We start from the raw sequence: 11095 nt of genomic DNA, 5'->3' as shown, positions 1-11095 counted from the left end.
TTTTTATAATACTGTTAACAGCCCTTTTCAGAATAATCGTTGTTTTGAAAATTTATTAAATAAAACCATTTCATATTCATTTTTTTATGATATAATTATTATTAATCGTTGTTCTAAAATTAATCATTATTTTGAAATTTTTTTGAATAAAATTACAACATATTCTCTTTTTATTTTTTAGGTTTAATCCTTTTGAACATCCCTATTGGTGGAGTTTTGTCTGAAATAGGTCCTGGTATTCTAAATGGTCTGAATTAGGTCCCTTATTGTGTATAGTTGAATCAATTTAGCCATTGCCGTTAATTTGGCTAGACGACGTTTAAAAATGTTGTGCGTGGCAGAGTGACATGACCAAGTTTTACTGACGTGGCACACATTGGTCACTGAGTTGGCTTTCTTTTATTTACATATTTAATTTAGTTGAATGAAATCAAAACGTAATGTTTTATTTATGCAAAACTGATAACGACATTTAGGTTTTTGTAATTTGAGTCAGAAATTGGGTGTGAAATTGGGGAAAGTTGGGAAGATAGGGTTTTCTATAAATCCCTAAATTGGAAGATTGAGATCGTTGAGGAGAGCGAGGTAAGCGAGGTTCGTGTTGGAGCTTGTTAAGGTTGTTGTTGGAGGGTGATTTGTGACGCAGGTGGGTGGGTGCTGAACGTAGTTGTTCGAAGACGTGTCGAAGGACCATTTTTGCTGTTCGTTGACATGCAATGTGGGACGAAAGGAGAACCCTAATGTGTGTTCACCGATTTGCCACTATGGACTGAGATGTGCATTGAGAATTACTAAAACTATGAAGAATCATGGCAAGTAATTTTGGGGATGCTCGAAGTATAGGGTATGATTTATTTCACCTTTGTATTATGTGGAAGTGTTTTTAAGAAGAGATTGTTCTTTATACATAGTGATACTGAAGACGGTGGTTGCAACTACTTCAGATGGTGCACTGATGTTGCGGAAGACGAAAGGGGCACATGGTTGAAGTCTGAAGGAAACAAAGAAAGTTTGCTGAACAGTGAAGAAATGGATAATAATAGGAAAATGTTAGTTAAGTTAGACAAATCTGTCTTCATTGTTGAAAAATGGATGAATGTGTTGATATTTTTGATTTGTGTTTTATGTGTAATAAACACAATTTTAGTTTCAATGTTGATGAGAATGGGCTGATGTGTTGTAAGTGTGTTGTAGTTTTCTTCCATTTTAATGAAAATCAGACTTGTTTGGTGTGTTTATGACTAAGAAATTCAATTGTGGTTATTGAATCTGATATGACTAAAAAATGTTTTTTTCTTTTTTAATCTTATATGGTGTAAAGAGAGGTCTATATATTGGTTTTATATGGTATGGACTAAGCAATTTGTTGCCACATGCATAAGAATCTGCTAACTTGGGATAAGACATATATTGTTTGTGTGATTAAACCTGACATATATCTGCAAGAATATATGTTAATTTCATTATAACCAGTGATAAAGAAACCAGTGATAAACAATGATAAAAAAAGACATCTGATTCATTGATAACCAGTGATAAACAAACCAAAATTAAACATCCAAATATACAGTGATAAAACCACACTGACATTGTCTAAAGATTAACAAACTGCTGTCTTATACAAAATGATCTGACAACCATTACAATTGTTCACATGCTTACATTGTCTAAACATTACAATTGATCATTTATCCCCTTGACCTACAGCTTCATCCTGATTTGATGATGACATCATTGGTTGAGTTGATGGGTTAGTTTCTTGTGTTTGGTGAGAGTTGTCATCATTTGTCTGTGTTGATTTGGTGCAAGAAGTCCTGTTGTGGACCAGTTTCTTACAAATGCCACATCTTTTCTTTAGACCACCCTTCCTCATTCTTGTGTCGTCCTTGACCAACTCCCATTGCTCTAACCTTCGCTTCCTCTTTGGTCTCCCAGGCAATATTCTTTTTGGTGGAGGGAGGACATCAACACATGTGGTAATCTCCCACATGTTGTTACCATTTATTGGATACACAATTGAAGAGTATATTTCTTCATATGTTGACATCCTAAAGGAACATGGTATGAAGTCCTCTACATCTAGATTTAGGAATTTCATAGCACCCAAGGAGTGGCAACACGGTATGCCAGTGATAGCCCACTTCTTGCACGTACACAAATTTTGGTCTAAATTCACTACAAACTTGTCACCAGCTTGGGAGACATGGCAAACTTCAAACAGCTTGTTTCCTGGCCAACTGTAAAGTGAATAGGAGAAAATGAATAATGAATGAAAACTATACATTTTAACACAAATCATCAAACAATGTTGCATTTAGGTTACCTCGGAATCCAATATTTAGTTAACCGAGACTCCTTATTTAGTCTAGTCTTGATTTTTGGACAAATCTCCCCAGACAATGATTGTATTTTTGTCCTGTTAGTTGCCCATCTCTTCATCAAGTAAAGGCAGATGTCCTCCAACATGCTTATGATTGGCTTTGACCTTGTATGCACCATTACACTGTTGAAAGCCTCTGACATGTTGTTTACCAAAGTATCACATTGAGGTGTGCTGCTAAATCTAGATCGTGACCAGTACCTACATGCGTGATAAAGATAAACAATATTAGTGTTTAATTGGTCAAGGAACATTTAAAGGCAAGTGTATAAAGCCGAACGGTATAAAGCAGAACGGTATAAAGTCAAACGATATAAAGGCAAACGATATAAAGGCAAATGTATAAAGCCGAACGGTATAAAGCCGAATGATATAAAGGCAAACGATATAAAGGCTAACGTATAAAGCCGAACGGTATAAAGGCAAACGATATAAAGGAAAACCTATAAAGCCGAACGGTATAAAGCCGAACGATATAAAGGCAAACGATATAAAGGCAAACGTATAAAGCCGAACGATATAAAGGAAAACGATTGCCAACTCCATCTCCTACCTCCTCTTCTATATCACACTGAACATTTACACAACCAGACCTTCCATACAACCATAATTAACCTCATCATTGCCATCATGATCATTAACATCCTCACCACTAGAACTCCAACTACGAACATCACCAGCATCCCCTTCACACTCAGCCACACCAACCTGTGTTTCAATTTCACCTTTAACAACATCATCACATTTTTCTTCTGAAACAACAACAGTTTCACTCATACCATCACATTGACCTCTCTCACCTTCATTGCCAGGCACCTCACATTGTCTTTCACTATCCTGTTGACATTCCGCCCCACCTTGCTGTTCACATTCACCCTCAACAGTTTCTACTTCACCTGTATTCTGAGAAGCATATTCTAACAAATGTATCACATCAGGTTCAAAGACTGTGTGAACAACAAAAAGATGCACCTCACCATTAAGCCTAGCTAAGGTAATCATGTGCATGGCTCCTATGTCATCCAACAAAGGCTCCAACCTATTTTCTAACACAGAACCACCACCTACGCAGTACCACAACTCCTTAAACCCATCATAATCTAGCCCTTTCATTACACTGACTACAAGGAAATAGCTCCACATGTTTGGGTCAAACAACAAAGTTGTACTCTCCCCCTCATAGTTAAGTTTCCCTTCATTTATGAACTTTCCACCGTGGTGGAAAACAACTTGGAAATTTTCCTCCATGACGTACAAAACAAACTTATATTTAACCTATAAAGAAATAAGAAAACGACGACAACAAAAAATATTAAGAATATATGCAAACCACAACCCACTGAAAAAGACAATCCAACAACACTTTAATATTGGGGGACCACATTGCAAAAAAAAAAATGAAACAAGATAGACCATGCAACATTGTGGGACAACCATAAAAGGACAAAATATCAAACAATTCAATGAAAAGCGCATTTACAAACCTGAACACGTGATTCACCTCCAACACTTTCGCCACTGCCTTCCACGTGATTCACCACCAAGAGCTTGCTGATTCCATTGATTTAGTACCGATAGATCACTCCAAAATCTTCAAACGAACCCTACTTTGCAACCACGTATACGATTTTTCGCACCCACTCAACAATTTCTCGCCTCGATAAAACCCTATTTTCCCAAAAATCCCCAATTTCGCAACCAGTCAACAATCAAATTGAAATTCCCTTCATTATAATCAGTTTTCAATGAGTTAAACGTTGCGTTTTCATTTATTTAATGTTTTATTCAAATGTTGCGTTTTGTTTTAATTCAACTAAATTAAATATGTAAATAAAAGAAAGCCAACTCAGCGGCCAATGTGTGTCACGTCAGTAAAACTTGGTCATGTCACTCTGCCACGCACAACATTTTTAAACGCCGTCCAGCCAAATTAACGGCGAGGGCTAAATTGATTCAATTTTACACAATAAGAAACATAATTTACACCATTTAGAATACGATGACCTATTTGAGACAAACCTCCACAAATAGGGATGTTCAAAAGGATTAAACCTATTTTTTTATCATATTTATAAAAATATATTTAATTTTTTTGATAAATAAAAATTTACTTTACATATTAATTTAATCAATTTATATAATAACTCATGTTATAGCACAAATACATAAAAAAATGCAGAGATACATGTTCTAATATTATAATAGAGTTACATATATAAGTGAATTGAAAATAGATTGGATTATTAAAACTATAGATTTTTGTTTAATAAAATTATATAAAAAACTAAAGTTACAAAGATACTAAAAGTTTTGAATCAATACAACAAAGAAAGCGCGCCAGATAGGGGTCGAACCTACGACTTTCTGCTTAGGAAACAGACGCTCTATCCACTGAGCTACAGGCGCTATTTCCTTTTTTTATTTTAAAATAATTCAAAATATTTCAGGTACAACTAATTTTATGTTAGATAAAATATTTTATACTAAGTTATTATTTTTACAACGAAATGATCTAAGATTTTAATTAAAATCAACTTCCCAAACACTTAACATTATAGTTGTTCTCCAAGATCAGGCTTGCTTTAGTCAGTTTCTTTTTGCGCTTCCATAACATTTTCATTACATTTCTTATATATTTTTTTTATTTTGTCTTTTTTATCTAAGTCATATTTTTACTTTCAAATGGTGGAATTCAAAATATAACTTTTAGATTACACAAATTAAAAAGTCTTTTTAAAAAAAAAATAGTTTTCGGATTTTACAAATGGGAAGTCAGTTGACTTTCAACTTCGAAAGTCACTTTTATCTTCCAAATCTGAAAATAATATTTTTTAGAAAAAATTAACTCAGATTATATAATTCAAAAATAATTGTTTACTCTGCAGTCTAAAAGTTAAAAATGATTTTTGGATTAAACAAACCATAAAATGAAAAAAAAGAATTATGCAGTGTAGGAAGAAAGCTATGGAGGTGCAGAAGAAGTTGTCCTTTCTTTATTGAAGTTATGTGGGCTAAAACTGCTGTGTTCAAATCCAACCCATCATCATTTCATATTAAATAATTACGCAAACCCTTGCATCATTTCATATTCAATTTTACAAGTAGACCTGCTGTAGAACACTATAGTATAGAGTTTGCAGAGCTATTTATGAAATCAAACAAAAGGGAAAAAAAACCCTGGAAGAAGGATCTGAATGTTACAGAGTGAGAATTTATGTGGACTTAGGTGGCAACTGCAATTGAACAACTTGACTCAGAGGAAAACACAAGGAGTGTTCTTCTTCTTTCCTTTTTTCTTGGACTTAGGTGGCTGCAAAACAACCTTGATTGCAGCATCAAACACAGCCTTTACATTCTGAAATATTGCAGCAAAAGCATAAATTAGGCCATGACTTCATGTTTTTATACACACTTCTAATTTTAAATATGTAATTGTTATTTTCAAATATTAAACTTTAAATCTAATTCAATTTTAAAATATCAAATTATACTTATTTATATTTATTAAGTATCTTTCGAAAAAAGAAAATGTTTTCTTAGCGAAATTTTTTAATGACTTTTTTACAATAATATAGTAGTTTATGATTGGTCCGTTTTAAATATACGGAAAATGGATTATCACACATAATCTATTGTAAAATGAGATATCTAACAGTTATCTTTTTTTTTTATACAGTAAGTATAACTATAACATAATCTTGAAGTCTTAGATTGATAATGAAGTTTTCCATTTTTCTATGATAATTTCCTTAGCAGGCAAAACAATAAAAGTTAATGCAAGTTTGGCTACATGCATCTTAACAAAAGGAATTTGAACCTGCTGAGTCTTGGAGCTGCATTCTATGTACACAGCAGCACCAATTGCCTTCTTCAGTTCTTCTCCCTGCACAATACTCTATGGTATTTAGGTGTATTCCAAAATGGAACCAAACACATTGTGTATATTATCAATGGTTCCAACAAGAAAATATGAGCTAGAAATGATTTGCCTGGGCAGTAGTTATAGCTGTGGCACCAGGATGATCAATGAAATACTGTTTGTCTTCCCTCAAATCTGTGGTCAACCAATGTGAAATGACAATGCAGTTAAACAACTTGCTTAATGAGGCAAAGTCATTAAGTAAAGTTTAAGATGATACCAAGTTTGGTTCCCACTAGTACAATTGGCACATTTGGAGCATAGTGCCTCAGTTCAGGAATCCACTGCATAAAATTGGCCTAATGTCAGTTTCTGTGGGCTGAAATTTGTACTAAAAACAACACATTCTTTGTGCCCTATAAAAGAGTTTTGTGATTAGCAGAACCTTTTTAGATATATTCTCATAGCTGGCTTTGCTGATGAGGGAAAAGGCCAGCAAGAACACATCTGCTCCTCTGTAACTCAATGGCCTAAGCCTGTTGTAATCTTCCTGTCCTGAATCCATGAACCAAAAACACCAGCAAAGTATTACTCAGTATGATTTCCCATATAAACACTTCAGGTGCAAAAAGTTTTGAGAAATAAATTTTAAACTTAATTCAAACCTTTAAAAAAATCAGTTTATAAAATAAGGTTTATACTTAATTTTGTTGAAGTACCATATGTTACAGCCGCAACACAATTGATCAAACATCAGATGTAATACTTACCAGCAGTGTCCCACAATCCGAGGTTAACTGTGCTGCCATCAACCACAACATTTGCACTGAAATTGTCGAAAACCGTAGGAACATAATCCTTGTTTATTTTTGTACCAAGAAGAAGGAGTCAATGTCATAGTTGTAAAAGCAAAAGCAGAAAGAAAATTGCAAGTTAAAAATGGTGAGTGATACCGTGGGGAATGTGTTGCTGGTGTAAGAGATAAGCATGCAGGTCTTTCCAACAGCACCATCACCAACTGTGACACACTTAATGAACCTGGCTGTGCTCATCTTTCAGCAATGCTTCATCCCTGCAAGGTCTTGTTTGTTTTTTTCACTTTAAAATTTGGAAGCAAAAGAAAAGGGAGAATTTGAATTTTGAATAGAGAGAGAGGGTAGCATTTAATAAGAGAAGCCTATTGGCACCAACTTTAGTGTGTCCTTTTTATCTTTACCATTATTGGGTTTGGGTTTCTGTTTCTTAAAGGGGAAGGGCATTGGTGCGTTTGTTGATGGATAGAAGTGTGGTAGAGTTAAGTGTAGCAGAAGGGAGATCAAGGTGAATAATGAGTATTTAATGAACTTTGCTTCCATAAATCGACAACCTAAGAACTGATGCCATAAATGATAACCAAAAGGGTCACCACCGTTAATTACGCAAGCCCAACACCATCAACAAAACCTGATGCTGCAAATATTGCTCTAAACTGACCACTTTAACTCACTTTAGAATGTTTACCAAGTAACCTTAAAAAACTCGCCACTTTCAATCTTGTCTTAAACACTCTCACCTATGTTTTACACTTAATTATTCAAATTAAGCTGATAAATTTTGAAAAGCTTAGTTAAAATTTTGACCCTCAAAAAAATATATTTTTATTGAATGGTTAATGTCATTGAAGACCTATTAACTTTGCTCTTCATTCAAAGACGATTGGCGAATTATAGTTTTGTATATGCGTTGATAATATGAGACATTACTGTAATGTTATATGTTGATGTTGTTATAATTTATACCAGGGAAAATATATTTTTTTTATTTATGATAACAAAAAATTATAAAATTATAATTATAAAAATAAATATATACAATGTTTATAATTTTATTGTTAATAGTTTCTATTTATTTTATAGGTAAATTTTACTATAAATAATTATTTTAATTAAAAAAATCAAATAGAGAAAATAATTACATTGAAAAAAAATAGATATTTATTAAAAGATAAAATTAAAATATACACAAGTTAAATCCCTTTTATATACACAAGTTAAATCCCTTTTATATACACAAGTTAAATCCTTTTTATATACACAAGTTAAATCTCTTTTATACCCGCAACCCGCCGTTACTAGTTGGATATCCGCATAAAAAAAAATTTGTGAAAAAATCGACGGGTATCCATTGGATACCTGTTTTCAACCTGTAAATATTTAAAAAATATACTTTAAAGGTTTTCTCGAAGCTTCCTCTAATGCAGAACAAGGCAGCAAAATGGTAAAAACTCGAAGGAGAACGCAAAATCGAAAATGAATAGTGAAAAACTGTAAAATCTAGAAGGAACCCTAATCTGGACTGATTAATCAATGGAAACGAGAAATTGATCGGTGGAAATGCTTTTAATCAGTGCAAAAGTAGGTTTAATCGGTCAAAATGGAGGAAACAAGCAAAAAAAGGATGAAAAACCCTAAAGAAGGATGTTGCCGTCCAAAGATATGTGAATAGAAAGTGTAAAGGCTTCGAATAGAGGCTAGATTTTAGTGGAAATGGAGGTTCTATGAATGAAATGAAGGTTCTATGATGATGAAAACTTGAGAGGAAGACAAAGTTGTGGTTCGTGCATAATGAAATCGTGAAACGGAGATGCTCGAGAGAATGAGAGAACTTGAGAGGATGTGCGTAATGGTGATGTGGTTTCTGTGGGACCTAAAGGGGTGTTGTTTTCATTTTGTAAAAAAATAAAAGTAATTGAAAGTAACATGATGTCGCATCTAAGCCCAAGCCATTAGAACCCTGTTATTAAAATTTCTAGAGTAATAAAAAAATTTAATTTTAAAAATTATAAATTAAATTATTATTTTTTTTTGCGTGTAACAAGTACCTGTGGGTCGGATAATATAATACCCACACCCAACCCTTTTAGAAGTAAATATTAAAATATCCGTTATCCATAGGTAATAAATATCCGCCGATAATAACTATCCTTCACTAATTTTATTCGTAAATATTCACGGGCGTGAATTTTTTTGCCAAAGATGCTATGACGAAACTAGAGTTTTCTTCTTCCTTGCATTCTTTAAAATTAGAAAAAAAGAATTATAATATATCAGTTTTATTAATTAGTATAAAATACATAATACATAATTGTTTCAAATTTAAAAAACTAAAAATAAAAAATAATGTAATATATGTATGACACATTAATTAATAATAAACAATGTACTATAAAAAACTAAATAAATAATCATAATATCAAACAATAAAATATTTGATTTTTAAATTATTTACTTTATTATTTTATTTATTGTTATGGTGATAAATATCAATTTTTATTAGTATTAAAATTGTGTTATATTTTTTATTTTTACCATGTTTTACATTTTTTCAATATTAATCTCTACTTTATATAATTGTGGTTTAATCATTCTTGTAGTCTTTATTTATATTAGGTTTTCTCAAATAGGTCATTTTCTTATTTTTTTTCCCTAATTGAGTCCCTAAAAGTGAAAAATTGAAGCAATTGTCTCCCTATCTTAGGTTAACGGAGTTAACTTTTGTTACAAATGAGGAGCATTGGTGTCTTGAAGACAATGACTTTGATGATGTTACAAAGTAAAGAATATGAAGACCCCTGTTGTCTTAAGTTTAAAAGCACTCATGTGTGTTGGTCTGCGAGGAAAGGGAACAAGAGCCCAGATGCAAACCGAACAGTGTATAACAGTTGAAGATTGAAAGGTCACAAACAAATGAAGGCCGAACACAGGACAAACACTAGCCGAACGCAGTTGAAGACCAAACAATGTATAACAGATGAAAGCCGAACACAGTTGAAGGCTGAACACAGCTAAAAGGCCGAACGACGTATAACAGTTGAAAGTTGAATAAGACAGATAAACACAACACATGTACAAGACTTGAGTCCAACTAACATTGTAGAATAAAATGTTAAGAATTGGAAAGTCTATGAGTGAAGAAGAATCGAGTCGAACATTTGAAGACACTAAGGGATCGAGCCAAATTGTGGAAGGAGGTGAAGAACTAAAGCCAACCATTTGAAGAGTTAATATCATATATGTTCCAAGTCTCGCAGATAATCGATTATCACTTACAATAATCGATTATCATTGGCAATTGTAATATGTCGTTTCACTATCAGATTAGTAGGCTATATATACTCTCTTCCAAACCCTTCGAAATCATCTATGCCACTTTTGAGAATACAGTTTGTCTGAGGAAGTTCTCAAGTAATAATGGGCTCTTGTCAAGTCTTGTGAATAGGAGAAGCTCGCACTTAGTGTGTCTAAGGTCGGAGCGGTTCTCTTCAAGTTGGCTGAGCAGTTATACTTCCGGTTCGTTTGTCGAAAGAATGTTCTTTCTGTTCTTATTTCTATTTCATCTTATTGTAATCTGTGAACAATATTTTAGTGAAAAGGTTAATCACTATTTATAGTGATTAACGACTGGACGTAAAATCTTTTGATTCAAACCAGGATAAAAATCATTTGAGTGATTTTTCTACTCCATACACTCTTTATATTTTCTACACATCAACTATTCGATAATATTTTTGTAAGAAAATTAAAGGAACCATTTAAATTGAATGAACACGCTTTACGCTCTTTAACAATCTCAAAACCGATTACTCTTTGATTCCACTGCACAAAATCGGTACCGATTGTTCCAACAATTGGTATCAGAGCTTGCTTTGATATTCTTTCAAACTTTTCGAAAATGGTCGGTCAAAATCAAGTTTACGCTGAAGGTGCTTCCATCAACAGACCACCACTTTTTACTAGTGATAACTATGCATTGTGGAAAGTCATAATGAAAATTTTCATGGGGTTTGTTGACAGAGGCATTTGGGAAGCTGTAAAAAA

At 33.1% G+C, this 11095-nt stretch overlaps 2 protein-coding genes and 1 non-coding gene across 3 annotated transcripts; all 3 read right to left on the bottom strand.

Annotated features, from left to right (window-relative positions):
* Positions 1 to 1684: 1684 nt before the first annotated feature.
* On the bottom strand, positions 1685 to 3628 carry LOC128196696 (uncharacterized). Its single transcript, XM_052878199.1, has 3 exons — positions 2964 to 3628; positions 2324 to 2581; positions 1685 to 2237 (listed from the first exon to the last, which is right to left on the bottom strand). Exons 1-3 carry the CDS (start codon positions 3626 to 3628, stop codon positions 1685 to 1687), a joined length of 1476 nt encoding a protein of 491 aa, XP_052734159.1.
* A 1085-nt stretch (positions 3629 to 4713) lies between these two features.
* Positions 4714 to 4786, bottom strand: TRNAR-CCU (transfer RNA arginine (anticodon CCU)). The gene has a single exon. It is a non-coding gene; the product is annotated as a tRNA-Arg (tRNA).
* Positions 4787 to 5367: 581 nt separating this feature from the next.
* Positions 5368 to 7527, bottom strand: LOC108339555 (rac-like GTP-binding protein RAC2). Its single transcript, XM_017576697.2, has 7 exons — positions 7193 to 7527; positions 7010 to 7097; positions 6685 to 6794; positions 6520 to 6583; positions 6370 to 6434; positions 6198 to 6263; positions 5368 to 5735 (listed from the first exon to the last, which is right to left on the bottom strand). The coding sequence occupies exons 1-7, from the start codon at positions 7289 to 7291 to the stop codon at positions 5634 to 5636; spliced, it is 594 nt and encodes a 197-aa protein (XP_017432186.1). The 5' UTR covers positions 7292 to 7527; the 3' UTR covers positions 5368 to 5633.
* Between the last annotated feature and the right edge of the window lie 3568 nt (positions 7528 to 11095).

The sequence above is a fragment of the Vigna angularis genome, chromosome 5 (assembly GCF_016808095.1).
Source record: "Vigna angularis cultivar LongXiaoDou No.4 chromosome 5, ASM1680809v1, whole genome shotgun sequence".
In the NCBI taxonomy this organism is placed as follows: Eukaryota; Viridiplantae; Streptophyta; class Magnoliopsida; order Fabales; family Fabaceae; genus Vigna; species Vigna angularis.
Note: the sequence above shows the minus strand (reverse complement) of the source record. Positions and strands in the feature narration are given on the sequence as shown.